The 18,351-nt window shown below is 38.9% G+C and overlaps 1 protein-coding gene across 1 annotated transcript; it reads left to right on the forward strand.

Annotated features, from left to right (window-relative positions):
• The first annotated feature begins 1,572 nt into the window (after positions 1–1,572).
• LOC126497997 (rRNA 2'-O-methyltransferase fibrillarin-like) lies at positions 1,573–2,682 on the forward strand. Its single transcript, XM_050136322.1, has one exon. It carries the CDS (start codon positions 1,609–1,611, stop codon positions 2,599–2,601), a length of 993 nt encoding a protein of 330 aa, XP_049992279.1. The 5' UTR covers positions 1,573–1,608; the 3' UTR covers positions 2,602–2,682.
• The last annotated feature ends 15,669 nt before the right edge of the window (positions 2,683–18,351 follow it).

Consider the following 18,351-nt stretch of genomic DNA (forward strand, 5'->3'; position numbering starts at 1 on the left):
AGTAAAGTAACTGTCATACATCTTGAAGACCTTAGTTCTGGTCCCCAGACCATATTTAAAAAGAAAACTCAAGGCATAATAGCTTAATTGGAGAGTGGGCAGAGAGACTTGGGAATTCCCAAAGCTGATTGGTCAGTCAGGCTAGTCGATTGATGAGCACTACATTCACTGAAAGGCCATGTCTCAAAAGGTAAGGTGAACAATAAAAGAAAATATCCATGTTAATCTCTGACCTCCATACACAGACACACACACACACGCACATGCACATACATACACTGCACATATACACAAGCTCACAAATTTGCAGGAAAACATAAAGTCTTCCTTGCACCTCAGATATGGGGACAGACAGGCTGCTGTTTATCTACCTCTATCAATGCTCTGAGGCACAAAGAAGCAGAAATCCAGTGAAATGATATAGGAAGGACTTTTTTACTCTTAACAACTCGTGCATAGGTGACTATTGATGTGTTTCCAGTTGAGCAGAGCACACTGCTGAAGATAGAAGACAGAAAGGTAGACCCAAGATGTGTTCTAAGGAGTCAGGAGGCGTTAAGTTTAAATCTCAGATTTTCCAGATTTCTTTCTGTGGTTTTGAGTAAGTAAATGGAGTCTTAGTTTTGTTTTTTTTTTTAATCTTTAAAATGAGTACTTTAAACATTCATAGAGGTTATTAAGGGGGACTGTGATAAGTAATATTTTTTATCAATTGGAGAGGATCTGGAAAGTGATAGAAAAGTGAGAGCAATTGATTACACATAAGCAAAGCAACCCCTAAGAGGAATGCGATTGTCTTCTGGGTGTCCTTTGAAAATCATCAGTGGGTCAGGAAAGACCCGAGTTCACAGCAAAGAAACTTTCAGGGAGACAACCTACACAGACATTCCTAAGTCAGTGGTTGACACCAGACTAAACCTGAATACCCTCCACACAAGTAGTTTCGTCAATGAGGCTTAATCAAGGACAGAAGTGTATAACCAAGCAGGGACAGAACTGTCTCCCAGGTCAGCAAGTAGTGGATTCAATACAGCCACTGTTCCACCATCAGAAGTATAATTCTACTTCCTCCTACATTTAGCAGAAGGAGGAAGCAGAAAAAGAGAAAGACAATATGTCTGGATTCTATACATTTGAGAGATCCCGCATTATACCAGGAAGGAAGGGGTATTTATTTAAAACTAAGAAAAACTAAATTCATTCTCTCTCTCTCTCTCTCTCTCTCTCTCTCTCTCTCTCTCTCTCTCTCTCTCTCTCTCTCTCTCTCTCTCTCTCAACTTCAATGTTCCCCTACATCTTTTAGGCTTTAGTGATAATAAGAGTTGAAGAATCATTGAAAAGACTTTTTTACATTTTTTCAAACATTTGTGTCTTCAAGAGCAGGGTATTTGTTCTGATGACTCCCTGAAAAAGCTCTGATGGGAGAAACAGGGTGTACAAGGAAAGACTAAACCTCAGGTTTCAGGGATCTTCCTTTCAGAACCACAGCCACGTTCTGTGTCACTTTCACTGCTCTAAAATATGCTTCAAGGTCCACGTGCGAAAGCCTGAGACTCATGGAGGGAGGGACGCCGCTGATTGTCGGAGCCGCGCGACCAGAACGCAGTGATGAAGCCAGGTTTCTGCCCCCGCGGGGGTGGCTTTGGTGGCAGAGGAGGCTTTGGTGGTGACAGAGGTGGTAGAGGAGGACGAGGCGGACGAGGAGGCTTTGGCAGAGGTCGAGGAGGCTTTGGTGGAGGCCTAGGTCGAGGTCGAGGTGGAGGCAGAGGCTTCAGGGGACCAGGAGGTGGAGGAGGAGGTGGTGGACGAGGTGGAGGCTTCCAGTCTGGGGGCGGCCCGGGTCGAGGTGGTGGCCGGGGAGGCAAGAGAGGAAACCAGTCAGGGAAGAATGTGATGGTGGAACCACATTGGCATGAAGGCGTCTTTATCTGTCGCAGAAAGGAGGATGCCCTTGTCACAAAGAATCTGGTCCCTGGAGAGTCTGTGTATGGGGAGCAGAGAGTCTCTATTTCAGAGGGAGATGACAAAATTGAATACCGAGCCTGGAACCCCTTCCGTTCCAAGCTGGAAGCAGCAATCCTGGGCGGTGTAGACCAGATCCACATCAAGCCAGGGGCCAAGGTGCTCTACCTTGGGGCAGCTTCAGGCACCACCGTCTCTCACGTCTCTGACATCGTTGGCCCGGATGGTCTGGTCTATGCAGTTGAGTTCTCCCACCGTTCTAGCCGGGACCTCATCAACTTGGCCAAGAAGAGGACCAACATTATTCCTGTGATTGAAGATGCCCGACACCCACACAAATACCGCATGCTAATCGCCATGGTGGATGTGATCTTTGCCAATGTGGCACAGCCAGACCAAACCCAGATTGTGGCCCTGAATGCTCACACCTTCCTGAGGAATGGAAGACACTTTGTGATTTCCATTAAGGCGAACTGCATTGACTCCACAGCCTCGGCAGAAGCTGTGTTTGCATCTGAAGTGAAGAAGATGCAACAGGAGAATATGAAGCCCCAGGAGCAGCTGACACTTGAGCCCTACGAACGGGACCACGCTGTGGTTGTACGTGTGTACAGGCCACCTCCCAAGGTGAAGAACTGAAACTCGGAGCTGTCTGGATTCGAAGAAATGTGTGTTGCTACTGTTGCACGTGTATTTTTTTCTATTAAAAGACTCATCTGTCAAAAAAAAATATGCTTCAAGTTAAGGAAGACATGACAGGTTTCCTGAGCAGGCCTCTGAAGGCACACTCCACTCGTCAGTCCAACACATGAGGTCCAGACTGGGCAATGTCTCAACAGGGTGATGAGACTCAGGGTAGCTGAGCCAGGATGTACCCCAGTTCTCCTGTCTGTCCAGAGTACAGATTCCCCCACCTTTGTTCTCATCTCTACTGTCTCACATTCTCAACACCTCATTTTTTATCTCCTTTATTTCCATCAGGATTTGTTATTCTGACTAGGTAACTGCTAAAGACCTTCCAACTGGGACATTCAGTGGCTTAGTTTGTCTTCCTGTTTGTCCTTGTGTCACCCCACTTACAGTGAAGAAACACTAGCTTGGTTTTCCTAAATACCTGACTTCCAGGGGTAGAATTAAAAGAGGAAAGAGAGGAAACTGCCAGGTTAAATCGTTGTCAGCACCCTGCAGGCTGTCCTGAATGACAGACCCACGTGGATTGCCTCTGCCCAGCTCACGCTACTGCACCCCCTCCGTGGCTGCCCTGGGATCTCCACTAGTTTGTTCTGTCCCATGTATCATCTTTCTCATTTCTTAGGCAATCTCCAGAATCCCAAAAATAATCAAACTTCAAGATTTTTATTCCACTAATTTAGACTTTATTATAATTCACTCGGTGAATTAAAAGGTGTATTCACCAATATGGGGAGAAAGGCAAAATAAACACCTTAAATAATCCAGTCACTCTGGGACTCTATAAACAAACCAATAATCAATAAAGGTGAAGACCTAGGCTTCATCCAGTCCTAATCCATATAAAATCACCTAGCTTTTTAAAATATAATTTCCACCTGTTTGATTTTAAAGGATCTCCAAAGAGCTCTATTATATATGATCATGTTAGTCTTGTTTGAGTGTATGCTTCTGGTGTGTGCTTGTGGATTATTGCCAATTTATTTTCCATTAAACTATCTTTGAGACTGGTGAATCACAATATCCTCTTTCTAACTTTTCTAAATGAGTAAAGCCACCACTGAGCATGTGGTGCTGAGGTTCCATAGGCGTCAGGAAGCAACTCAAAATATGTGTTCTTAACCATAGTGTTTCCTAACTTGCCCAGTGAATCTAGGTAAGTAGTCAACCTTGCCCTTCCTCTGCCAGCCAGGAAATAAAGACACTACTGTAGGTTTATTTATTTACCTAATTCAATTTTTTATTTACCTACTAAAGCTATGAGATGACAGAATGAAATAATTCAGGTAGCCAGTGGTCCACAATCATAGTATACACTGAATATTGATGCACAGAGCCTTTGGGGTTATAAGAGAGAAGTACTCATTCATGCAATAAATATTAGTACACCTCCCATGTCCTTTGGCACACATTGGCAGAACAACATAGATATAGCTTTGTGGGTTGACTTTTCCCTTGGTGAAAAACCTTGATAATTAAGAAAACAATAATAGAAAATATTTTTTTAAAAAAAAAATAGTGTGTTGGTATGAAGAAACCCTTGGATGGAGGAGATGAGTGTGGTCTAATGTGAGTGGCCTTCAGAGGATTACAGGAGGAAACCGTATTTAAACTGAGACTTGAAAGAAAAGACCAAGAAGAGCAAAGGTGTGTGGGTAAGTCCTTCCAACAAAAGTGCCACTTCAAGCATTCATGACATGGAATTTAGTGCCAATTTTTTTTGACATTGAATTATCTCAAATAATTTAGATCCAAAAAAAAAGAAAGAAAATTTGTGAATGTGTCAATTCCTTTAACTCAGGAATGTTCAATTAAATTTAATAATTAAACACTTTTCCTAAAACTTTCTTTAGAATGTCCATTTTATACAGCACCTAATATGGAAAAACAGATGAAATCAACTTACTGAAAAGTGTTTATTTTCTACTCTCCTTTTCACAACACTTACTTGGGTACCCATCATTAAATGCAAACCTGTTTTCCCATAAAAATAACACAGAAGTAATGAAACTGGAGTAAGATTCAGTGATAGTGTATTTAACACAGTGTGTTATTTTATTTGAAGTGAACCATATTGAGAAAAACTTCGCTTCATAGAGAAAATTAGTCATACCCATTACAGTAATCTATAAGATGGGAAAAGAACATTGTATGGTTAAAATCATGTTCCATGTTAGGACTATAGGTTTCTAGTTAATGACACAATCACATTTTAATATGATACATGATAGATAGATAGATAGATAGATAGATAGATAGATAGATAGATAGATAGATAGATAGATAGATAGATATAGGGAGACAAGCAGTAATCACTTGCTACCATTCATGCAGATGAAAAATATACTTTGGGGGCATAGTTACATAAAAACTACCTGTGCCTAGTACTAGTAGGGTGATCTTCGTTATATTGTCTAATCTCTTCAAGCATTAATTTCTGTATCAATTGCTATGAGACTTAAACAAAGGTAAAGTCCAAACAATAATGAGTTTGGTCTATAACATGCTTTCAAAGTGTTACTTCCTTGATTTCTGACCTGTTCAGTCTGTCCCTATCTAAGGAGCGAAAGTGAGAGCAGATCTTAGATTTGTTCAAATGTTTCACTAGCTGTTCCCAGGTTCTAAGAGCATCAACTTGCCAGGATGCATCTTTTGTGTTTATAATTCAGGTAGCAAATTGATTTGTAAAAGCACTCTGGGCCTACTTTGTCCATGTCAGATAAGTTCTGAGCATTAATTATGCACCAATATCGATGTTTTTTGTCTGACAAGGTCTAATGTCACCATATTCAAATCTGGCTGCCTCCTTATTAGAAAACCCTTCGAAATGTGGCCTTAGAAAAGACAGCAAGTGTCACCTGCAATGTTTGAAGTCTCCCAGAATAGAAGCCCTCAATTAGAATTAAAAGCTAATACATTTCTTTGTCGGGAGCCCTGAAGAAAAGAAGCTGATGCATTTCACAAAAGCAGACTCTGGTGTGGCTTCATCCAGCAGTGCTGGAGAGAGGGCAACCAGTTCTTCTGGTGAACTGTACACATGATGGGGCAAGGGGTTTGAATGCATTTGGACCTGTCACTCAAATCTGGCACTTCAGTGTGTTAGAAAACCTTCTCATTTGCTGATTAGTGTGATTCTAAATGAATATCCATCCAGATTCGACTGATTTCATGGACACCTCAAAATTGGGATCAACTTTGTTATTCCCCTTGCCATCACCACCAAAAGGATTCTTAGAATTATGCAAATATCAGTGACGTTGTCTTTAACCAAACAAATAAGCTACAGACAACCTCTACTCATGGTTTTTATTAGAATTGTTTAATCCATTCAACAAATGATGTAAATAATTTTTGCTCTGACTGCATGCCAAACGTTTACCTAGACATGGAGCACACACTCACCATAAATGCTCTGAGGGGTACCTATTTTAGTGTGGCATCTCTTAGATACTATAATTTCGCAGACTTTGGCTTAAATGCCATTTTAGGTCTAAGTCAGTAAGCTGAATTCTTCTTTTCTGTGAGTTTAGGACTTCCATTAATTTAAAGGAGTTTTCTAATTCTTTCTCAAGAAACTCCTGAGAGACATGCTCGAGAGTTCTGAACTTAATGTTTCTCTCATTTTTTAGCTACATAGTGTTGTCATGATATCAGAAAAAAATAGCAAGACTCTTGGGAAGATGATTGTTCTATATTTTCTGAAGAGGAGTAGGGCAAGAGCGTTGCAAGTGCCTACTTGCCCACTTGATAAAAAGAAAAGGACTCTCACTCCTGAAAATGAATAGTTAATGCTAGTGATGATTTAGCTGGGAAAAATGGAGGAGGAGGAATTTTAGCACATTCCAAGATATTTTTAACATTGTTGAACATGTACTATGTCCAAGGAACTATATCACATTTAGAGATTACAAATATGCAATATGACTTAAGCAGTCAAGAAGTTCACAGAAGGGGAATAAAACAAGCCTATGGTAGCTATAGGTCTTAAAATGGATAGCATTGGGATATGAAAACAAAGCTTAGATGGAATCATGAGTTAGACATATTAACATGATTTGGTCTTTTTCTGTGTCACTTGGAAAAAACACTAAAACTCTCTTCATTTGGAATCCTCACCAGAATGAAAGACTCTCAAAGAATTGTTTGGAAGAATTATTTAAAATTTTGAGAGTGAAATGTACTGGAGACAAGGATGTCCAAATGGAAATGATGGCGCACGTTGGTTGCATTTTCGATAAATTTGAGAGAGCAAAGTGTAATGGTGAATGCAGTAATAGCTAGCCTTCATTGCTCACTTAATTCACGAGGCTCTACTCAAAGGCATTTATGAACACTAACCAATTTAAATATTGAAATTAGACATACGAAGTAAGTGTTACTTTTACTTTCATTTTAAAATAAGAGCACGGAGGTGAATGAATGTTAAATTAATTTTTGAAAATCATCACAAGAAGTGACATAGACCAGATGTGGACTGGTAGTCTGACTCAGAAACCACTCCAGGGTTTTGAACACTTTAATATTTTGAATTTAAATTCACCAGGCCATCCACTTTCAACTATATTGATGGATAATCTATAGCTCCTACCTTGAACTTTTAATATTTTACAGAAACAAGGTCATCTTCAAGGCCAGGCTCTCCCTCTCACCTCTCAACTTGCTGGGACTAAGGAGTAATTCATCTGCAGTTGGGTGCAGAAACAGGTCCTTGATGTGACTTTATAGCCTTGGGCCATGAGCTCTAATCTCACTTTTGTCAGAAAGGCTATCCTTGAGAGAACAGGTTGGTCTATAATTATTAATAAAGTAATACCTAAAACCTTAATCTTCTACTGATCCATGCATAAAGCACCCACAGCTGGAGACCACAGAGAAAGGAAAAGTGGACAGCATAGCACGTTTTCAGCATTTTCTGACTCTTCCTGAAACTCCATGCAGCTTACCAAACTCCTCATTTTCCACGGTGTTATATGCTAGGCATTTCAGATCTATTATCATTACCAAACCTCACAAGGGGCATGGTAGATCATTAGTAAATATTGCCTCTTTTATTGGCCCTATTTTGTTCAATCTTGCATCAAGTGTGAACAGATCTATCACTTATTCAGACTCTCTGAGAGAGTACTATTATTTACATTTCATCTATGAGATAAATAATGCTGAAATAGCTTAAATTAGTCACTTCATGATTCAAATTAAAGATTAATGCCAAACCTTTTTGTCTTTTGGATAAACTCAAGGAAATTATCAGCATTTCCTTCTTTCTTTCATTTTCCGAATATTCTACTTCGTCCTGTGTCTTTCATTTCACCTCCAATGCATTGTTCTGAAAAGCACTTAAGACATTTGATGATGTCACTTTGCTTACATTTCTAGTGCTGGGACACATCTGGCTTGGATAAGATAATGGAAGCTAACATCTATTAAGTATCTTCTATGTGTCAGACTCAATGGCAATAATTTTACATATACCATTTCCTTGTATCCATAAAACAAATTTGCATGAAAGGTTACAATACAATATTAAGTAAAAAGAAAGAGAGTCAAAAATGGCAAATAGTTTTCCTAAAATCACACAGAAAAAAAAACTAAAATTCAGATTCAATTAACCTCCTCAACATCAAAATCATTTGTGGAACCAAGCAATTGCTCAGAAACATTTTTGCCAACTGGGGACACCTTCCATGTGTACTTTCCAATATCTTCCTCATCACACACATTGCAAGTCTTTGTTCACTGTCAGTGTCTGTATACATACCCTTGCCCCTAGAGGTTAACACATGGAGTCACCATTCATAGAAATAGAAACCTGAAAACCCTATTCTTGCCTGTTTACGGTGACTCCCGTCTCCCAACCTACCCCCAGCAAACAGTCCCTTTTCTCTTGACATTGTCCTTTTGTGTCTTAAATGGAGCTGCAGTCAACATTGGAACACTTTGTTGATCATTTCTTAGCCAAGTTAGTAGGAAAGGGGTGAAAAAGGCAAAGTTCTTTCTTCTACATGCTCCCCAAAGACTCAAGATGCTTTGAGTAAGTGGGCATCCCTCCCAGAGAAGAGCATAAATTTTATAACTTGATAATAACTGTAAAAGTAGTAGAAATAGGGATCAGAGTAATAGCACAGTCTATGAATGATTGCCTTGCAAACATGAAGACCTTAGTTTGAACTCTCAAAACCCACGTAAAAAATAAAATTCACAGTGATGTAGTGACAAGTTTTGTATCCTAGTACCAAGGAAGCAGACAAAGTGGGTTTCTGGGGTCACTGCACAGTCAGTTTTGCCTACTTGTTAATCTTCAGGGCAATGAGAAAAGCATGTCCCCAAACAATGGCCAACATAAGGTTATTGACAACTGAGGCTGTCTTCTGACCTCCACCTGCACTCACAAGCACTCGCACCTACAGATACATGCAAAAGACATGCACAAACACATACACACCTGAACAAACGTAACAAAAATAAATTAACGGTAAACAATAACATGCTACTTCCCAGTTCTTTTTGCCATTTTATACAGTCCAGGACCCCCACCCAAGATAATGGTGACACCCTCAGTGGGTAGGTCTTCAACTCTACTTCTTCTGGAGAAAACCTTTTCCTCTGTCTTGACAATATCCTCCATAATAACAAAAGGGCATGACCTCTTCTTTCCAAAGTTCTAAGCCTCCTCATCATGGTCAGTCATTGAGATTTCAGATAAATCCTGCTGTATAGCACCCCAGTCCGTAGAGATCACTGCATAAGATCAGAACTTGAAATTCATCACTTTAAGCGGACTCCCTTACCCCATGTTGCTCTATTTATCTCTAAAAAAGACTTCTCTTCCCAACTTTCCTATTCCTTCCCAGTACCTTCTGCACATCACGTTCTCCCATCAAAATCCTCTGTCTCAGTTACATGATATAAGGTCTTTGGAACAGTCTTAGTTTCCCTAAAATCTAGAAAAAAATCCTTAGAAAATTTCTTCTCCAAGAATACTGGTTACTACTGTGCCTGAAGAAGCAAAGAATCAAACTTTCAGGATTGAGCTATTTTGGGGCACAAATTGGTGACCTTATTTCTGATAAGAGTTACTGATTTTTTTTTTGTAGCTATGTAAGCTATGTACACAGAGATGGAAAGAAAATCGCTTAGATTTAGTCTCCATTCTACTACTATAAACAAGGTAGACTAGTCCCTTAACCAATCCAAACTCTGGAGTGTATAATGGGTATAACAGCGTCTGTCCAATATGTTAATGAAAAGAAAAATACCTACTTCTTCATCACCTTTTCCAGAATATTCTGCTTGACTATTAACACATGGACACTAGAACTAAAGTTTATATTATAGTCTATGTCCACCAGTTCCATACCATCACATCTATCTAAACTGTGCAACTTAATGATTTTAGTATATTCATTGCAACTATTGCTACAGTCTTATTAAAGAATATTTTCAAAACCCTCAAAAGAAACTCTACATACATTTTCAGACACTACTCCCAGCACCTTCCCCAGTCACATCCAGCTACTGATCTATTTTCTGTCCCTATACATTTGTGTAATTCTAGAAGTTAGTTAATCAACAACCATGCCCCTTTCTGTAGTTGGCTTCTTTCTGCAAAAAATGATATTTAATACATTTATTTATGTTGTAACATGTCTAGATACTGCACCTATTTTATTGCTGGATGATATCCTACTGGAAAGACATATCATACTATGTTTATGCAGTCATTAGTTGATGGACATTTAGGTTGTATGCACAGTTTTACTATTATAAATAATTCTATAATTCCCAATCATGTACAAAGTTTTATAAACATGTTTTTATTTCTCTTGAATACAGTCTTAAAATACATAATGTTTACATTTAGCAACTTGACAAACTATTAAAGAACTTCCCTAAACAGATGCACCTATTTTATATGAGCAGCCATGAATGAAGGATCCATATTAACTGTAACACTGTGTATATCTATCATTTTGCTATAGATATCTTACTTCTAACTCATTACTGCTTTGATTTATATTTATCTGATAACTAGTAAAATTAAATGGCTTCTTTAACTTTGTGGGCCATATGAATACAGTTATTTCTGATAATGAACTCCATTAACATGACATTTTTCTTGCCTTATCTCTGAGTTCCTTTTCATCTTTCAAAGTCTGTGTCATTTGCCTCACCCCAGCCACCACTCACACAGACATACCTACTATGATCATTGAAAACACCAAAAATCTCTCTGTGTTCTCAATTTCCAGGAATCCCGTTTTCTAGTTATACCTCCAACCTTTCTAGCTCACAGTACACAGTTCCAAGGTTCCTAATGTTCTTTGTCCCATTGTGACCTGCACTTCACATATCCAACAGACTATTTTATATTCCTTGCTCTTTTGTGTCTCACTTTATGTCAGATAGTTCTATGTATGTTATTCACAGATAAAATTCTCTTTCTGCCTCCATTTCACCTTTTCACTCTTGCTTCAAAGAATTTTCAAACGTAGCCAATGTAATCTTAACCTTCATCCTGGCTTTTACCTACTGGATTAAAAGGAAACAAATGGGGTTAGAGAGGTAGCTTAATAGTTAAGAGTGTTGTTAGAGGACCTTGGTTCAGTTCTCAACACCTATGTGTTGACTCCCACCCATCTGTAACTCCAGTTCTAGAGCATCCCATGCCTTCTTCTAGCTTCCTCTAGTCCTGTAAACATGTTGTACGCAAAACTTATGGAGCAATGCATGTATATGCACACATACACATGTTCACAGAGAGAGAGAAAAAAATAAATCTTAAACAAATATAAATAAAAGGAGAAAGAGGAACACATTCAAACCCACTATCTTGTAAACTCAGTGCCGCTATGTTTAGGAACAGCTATGAACTCCTGGTATAGTTGCCTGCCTGAGTCACTCTTCCATTTCCTTGTAATTGTATTATAAGACTTCTTTCTCCTCAGATATCAACAATATTTCCCTATTCTTAGAGTCAAAGTTTCTCTATGGCAAGGTGAAAACATCACATTTGACATCTTCCAGTTGGCATGAATGAACATTCCCTAACCTACTCTCTGCCCAGGGCTCACTCTCTCTTCATATTAGCAACAGCAGAATCTCAGTAATCGTACCCACTCTCTCCTACACTATCAAATCTTTCCCTTGTATGGGCTCACGCCCATTAGCAAACAATTTGTTGTATTATATTGTCTCTTCAATTAAACACTCTTCAATTCAGTTTCCCTTTGTGGACTTTGTATGATCCTCCCAACCTCATTATAAAAACCAAGCATAATTTAAGCTTTTTGTCCCCACTGTTTCACCAAAACTCTTCTTGTAAATGTTAGTAGTATTTCTCCAGTTTTTGTGTTACTAAGTCTAAAAGTAAATTCCTCACATTTATTTTAATTCAACTATCTTTCCTGAAATACTTGAGTCAAGGAGCTTATCCTCTCTTGTTTCTCTGAGGCACAATTAATAAAGTCTCAGGGTCAGAAATTGAGATTCAACCTGAAGATCCAAAAAGCAAAACAGACAGCCGCTGTGTCAATCTCAGTCTTAAATAGTGATCTTGCTTCTAGGGTTCTCAGAATGAGACTGTTTGAGAGCTGTCTCCCAGTATTTTATATTCCTCTGGAATTAAAGGCATGCACCACTGGGATTAAAGGTGTGTGTCATTGTGGCTACTGTGATTAAGGTGTGTGTCATTGTGGCCACTGGGATTAAGATGTGTGTTACTGTGACACTGGGGTTAAAGGTGTGTGTTACTATAACCTGATCTATAAGTCTGACTAGTGGGACTGCTTTACTCTCAGATCATCAGGTAGTTTTTTTTTATTAAAATACAATTGAAATGCCACATTTCTCCTTCTAGTTCTTAAATTCTTTAACCAAGTCCCTTTGTTCCCCTTGACTTCCTAGTAGTAGAGTACCCAGTGTTCTGCCCTTGAGTTTCTGCATTTTTTTCCAGATACATTGACTCTCCACACAAGCTCACTATAATAAAGGGGCTGACAACCCACTGGCTAATACTCCTGCTTAGTAGGCATCTATGATTATTTCACTAGAAATTATCAGTTCCAGTCACTATGGATGGATTAGATGATGATATCCCATGAAGAACTGACAAATATACATGGGTAAAGCATTGGAAATCCAATAAGCAAGTTCACAGATGAAAGTGATTCACCAAGCATCCTACCTCAAATAATTAAAAATGGAGAATTTGAAATGTAGACTAGACAGTCTAAACATGAGCATGGAAAAAACTTGGAAGACCAGCAAACCCAACAGTGGAAGGTTTGCTGAAGGAAGAAGAGGGAAGCTTCCAGACACATTCATCCAGGACTGGTGCTATACTGGTCGTTTTCTATACCTCTCCTTCTGCCTTTACCATGAACAGTTAGAAGATAAAGCCAATGCTGAACTTAGATTATTCTGGAGCTCATAGACATAATACCAGGAAAACACTGTGTCGAATTTTGGGGAACAAAGACATAAAGGTTGGAGGAAGAGAAAGAATGAATCTGTGGAAGAAGAAAAGACACACTGGTGAGAAATGCACATGCACCAAGTCATCAAAACTGAAAACAGCTGATATGCCAGGATCCATCTGTAGATACCAAGACCTTCCCTAACCTACCTCATTTTGAAATGGATCTTAGAACTTCCTGCAGATGAGGGCTAGTGATACCATCTTCTGACTTTGGAGAGAGATGAGGATTAGTATCCTCCAAGACACAGAATAGAGGAACAGATCCAGACTGATTCTAGTACTTTTCTCTTATTTCTACTCAGACTGGCATCAATGACTAGAATCAGAGAGTAATGGTCCCTTCCCACCCCACCCAGCCCTGGAGCCCTTACTTTTTCCTTTGCAGCACTTATATTAGAAATTTCCATTGTAAGTGATGAAATGTCAGTTCAAAACTGACTTGTTATGAAGAACATTGATTTTTAACAGCTTTAGCAATGTATAATTCCACTTAAATCATGCACATGGGCCAATTCAGTGGTTTCTATGCAGCCACAAATACATGCAACCACCTCCACAATTTGAGAACCTTTTCAGAACCTCCCAATGAGCTCTGTATTCTTTACCTATTAGTGCCTGTCTTCTCATTCTTCTAAGAAAACACTCATATATTCTGTCTTTAGAGACCTTTCCATTTGTGAAATTTTCCTATGAATAGAATTATATAACATACAGGCTTTTCTGATTAGCTTCTTTCAATTATCGTGTTTTTGAAGTTTATCTATTGTATAGAAAATCGATTCTCATTGAATAGGTGTATCACATCTTTTCTTATCTGTTCATCACTTTATAGATACTTGAGTTGTTTCTATCTCTTGGCTATTATAAATAATTCTTCTTAAAACATTGCTAGTATTTGGTTAGAAAATTTTAATTTTTCACACACATAAAAATGGAACTTTCAAATAATTTTTGTAAGTCTATATGAGGAACTTTCATATTCTTTCCCAAAAAGACTGTGCTACTTTCTATCCCCACACGAGGACCATATGGGCTATAATCTTCACATGTTTGCTATTGTTTGCCCCTGATCTTTGGCTTTAGCCTTGTTAGTAGGTAAGAACTGATATCTCACTAATTTCCATTTGCATTCCCCGATGACTTGTACAGAAGACCTTCTTACATATTTGGAGAAACATCTATTTAGATCTTTGGCCTTAGATGTTCATTTGTTTATTAAACCAATCTTTTCTCATTTTACATACCAATCCCAGTTCCCCCTCCTTCCCCTCCTCTGGCTCCCCTCACCTTTCCCCACCCCACCCCTATCCAAAGAGATATCTTAAATGAAGGAAGCATTGTGGGGCTAGAGAGAAACCCGACCCTTAGGAAATTTTTAGGAATCTACAAGGATGACCCCAGCTACGATCCTAAGCAATAGTGGAGAGGGTGCCTGAACTGGCTTTCACCTATAATCAGGTTAATGAGTACCTTAATTGTCATCGTAGAACCTTCATCCAGCAACTGATGGAAGCAGAAACAGAGATACACAGCTAAACACTGGGCCTTGATCTTATTTTTAATTGAGTTACTGTTTTTATTACTAGAGACTATTTCTATCTGAACATTCTCAAGATACATTTAAGCTTTGCATAAGACTGGGTGCACTGGATCAATAATATTACCAATGCTTATGTCCTTCATACATTTATATATGTATTACTTATGCCCTCCAAAGATATAGATTTCACCCTAACCTTGTTGTTTTTTTCAATGATTTAGAAGTGACCTCTAAAAACTTATGGGTCAAATATTTCCTCTGTCTTTTCCTGTGGCATAAAATAGAACTCCTTCCCCAACATAAAAGTCTTGTGACTCTCTCTTATGTTCAGAGCACAAGATCATATCTGAATCAATCACAGTGATGATGAATGATGGCTCTTACACTGGTCGTATCTAGATATGTAGATTCTATTTAGTACTGAGATTGGGTTCAGTTTCTGCATTCACTCTGAAAGCGCATACTGCTGCACAATGATGGATGGTTGAAATAGGTGTGGGAAGAGGCCACCCTCATCACCCACTTAGCACTACTCCAATTATGCTTTCGTACAATACTTTATTATACCTTTCTTCCTCATGAGAAGATAAAGGCATCAACCACAATAATTCTCCTCCTTAGTTTTTCATGGACAGTCATGGCCTGGGTATGGTGTATGTATGTGTTCTATGTGAGCTATGGCATTCTAAAGTTGAAAATATGACTACCTGTAGTTTAGAGGTAAATATATTCAGTTCATACATATTAAAAGTCTTATCTAACCGCCAATAAGAAGTGGAGCTGGCCAGGGAGTGGTGGCACACGTCTTTAATCTCAGCACTTAGAAGACAGAGACAGGCAGATCTCTGTGACTTTGAGGCCAGCCTGGTCTACAAGAGCTAGTTCCAGGACAGCTAGGGTTGTTACACAGAGAAACTCTGTGTTGAAATCGTATTTGGATGCTGTCTGTCAGATACTTGAGCAATCTCTTCATTAATAGGGAAGATTTTTAATTATTGGATTTTTATTCACAATTTTTGCATTATATAGGCATCTAATAAGTATCCAGTGAGCCTAAATGGAATAAAAGTATAATATTTTAAATAACGACATGGATTTCTCTTATTTGGCGAATAGTAAGGTCAGGGGTGAAACTGAAGAGTGCAGTGGTTGTAAGAGTTTCCCAGCAGCCCCTTCCATCATGATGTTGGTTCTGCTGCCTCTATCTTAGAAACAGTTGTCTGGGTCACAGCATCAAACGTCCCAAACATCAATTCAATGCATCCTTTGGCCTTTCCTGAGCTCTCCTCCCAGGAGGTCATATCAGCATCCTGACATGCATGAGTGACTGTAGAAATCCAGAAAGAAACTTTGAAACCAGGCCTTAAATGCCTTGTGTGATAAATAATTGAAAAATCCTGCAGGTTTTTTTCCCCTCCTATCCTTCAAATCAAAAGAGGAGTAATACCAGATCAAAACCCCCAGAAGAATATAAAGAAAAATACTCTGAAATGATATGGGGCTTGGAATAGAAAACATCTTCTTTTCCCATGCATCAAAAGAAGCTCCAGTTTATCAGACATTTTCATGTGGGCTGCAGCACATTGGGATAAGAATAAAAACATCGCAGTGAATTCTAGGTCATTAGACTGGAAAGTCAGCCCAAATGAAGCTCTATCTCATCTTTCCTTTGAGACAGACACATTTGCAAAGGATTTCTTCAATTTTCAACTATTTCCTAACTTTTATTCCACATTTGATGGAAACTAAAACCTTTAGGTGAATGGGAATTTAAACATTTCTGTACTTTGCTAGGTGTTTTCTCTTGTACCAACACACAGGAGGCTTACGGCTACACTGCAACCATGTGAATGTAAGGAAGTTGATATTAAAAGCCCTGTTTTACAAATAATAAAATTGAGGCTCGCAGTTGTACATTTGTGTATTGAATGCTGTACAGATGATGAGGATCAGTAATGAAATTCCATTAAGGAATTTGACCTTCTGTGGCTTGTAGCATAAGCATGTCATGGTTGAAGAAAATGTGCACATGGACTCTTTTTGTTTCCTTTTACTTCCTTATTTCTTTTTTTCCCTATATTTGAGACAAGATATTATGTAGCCTAGAATGGCCTCAAACTTGCTAGATAACCAATGATGATTTTTGATTGTGTAATTTCCTTGCACGCCTTCTGTGTGCTGGGATTACGGGTGTGCAACACTGTGCCTAGTTAAACTATACTGGGGATTGAACCTAGGGCTTCATATAAGCTGGACAAACACTCTACAGACTGAGCCATACCTTAGGTTTCAAGCATAGAACTCTGACTTTGATAAAGTTACTTATACCTTCATTTTCTTGATTCATTTGTCAAATTTTGCTAGTTCCTGGCATCTAAGAGCACATTCTTTTTGTGCTCAGTCTAGATATAGGGGGGGGGGGGAGAGCCTTGATCTTGCCTCGAAGTGAAGTGACAGACTGTACTGATGGGAAGCCTGACCTTTTCTGAGGAGTGGATAGGGGAGGGATGGGAAGAATGTGGGAGAAGCAGGAGGAGAGAGGGAGTGAGAATGAGGACAACTATGTAAAATAAGAAAAAATTGTATTTAAAAAAAAAACTCAATATAAAACAAAAGAAAAAATTTTGCTAGTTCCTACTTTGTATGGCAGTGGTATTGCTTAAGGGAAGTAGTGGAAGTAATGTTCTCAAATGGGAGGAATTAAGATGGGCCAACAGCTAATTGAAGAAAACATGTTTTTTCAAACTAGAGAAAACATGTTTTTGTGAACTGGTCATGACCCCACCCTGCCTGTTGACTAGAACAACAGGTGTTTTCCAACAGCCTGCAGGTGCTTCCCTGTCCTTCGCCTGACCCAGCAACCGCCTATCCAGCCTTTGACATAACCAATCATAGTAAAAGCCCTTAAAATGAGCCAATCCCTGCATTTGACAAACAATCCCTCCTTGAAAATGTGGTTTTTGCCTTTATTTATTTATTTATTTATTTATTTATTTATTTATTTATTAAAGATTTCTGTCTCTTCCCTGCCACCACCTCCCATTTCCCTTCCTCCACCAATCAAGTCCCCCTCCCTCGTCAGCCCAAAGAGCAATCAGTGTTCCCTGCCCTGTGGGAAGTCCAAGGACCATTTAAAAGCAGCCTGTAATAGGTAGTCGGGGCTTCTCTCCCTTGCCTGACTGAGGAGTCCGTTTGTGCAAACAAGAAAAACGAGAATAAAATTCCTCTTGCTTTTGCATCAACTAGACTGGTCAGTGGTTTCTTGGGGCGACCCTCCTGAGGAGTTAGCATCCCAGAGTTGGGGTCTAACACTAATAATCTACTTTTCTATCTAAGTGATAACTGAGAAAGAGAATTATAAATGCAAGTAGCTTAGAGGAATGTCACTAATGCTGGTTTTAAAAAAAAATGGGATTCTTAATCTTTAAGGATGGACCTCAGAAGTCCTGCCACTGAATCACATAGAACATTTTGTGATCCAACATTGAAGGTGATGATATTGTTAAACTTTCTGTTTGATATGTCATTAGCGAAACTAAATTATTGGGAGTAAAATATTATTTGAATAAGTGGATAGATCCCCTAAATAACTTGACACAAAAAGTGAGTATCAGCTAGGCAGGAACAAACCTGGCAGTAGAACCCCACTTTCTGAACATGATACAACTTTCTTCCCATGACA

The sequence above is a fragment of the Alexandromys fortis genome, unplaced genomic scaffold (genome assembly GCF_014885135.2).
Source record: "Alexandromys fortis isolate MF-2015 unplaced genomic scaffold, M_Fortis_MF-2015_v1.1 scaffold_29, whole genome shotgun sequence".
NCBI classification, from domain to species: Eukaryota; Metazoa; Chordata; class Mammalia; order Rodentia; family Cricetidae; genus Alexandromys; species Alexandromys fortis.

Bases quoted from the DNA above. Each gene is read 5' to 3' on its own strand.
- LOC126497997 (XM_050136322.1), top strand. From the start codon at position 1,609: ATGAAGCCAGGTTTCTGCCCCCGCGGGGGTGGCTTTGGTGGCAGAGGA.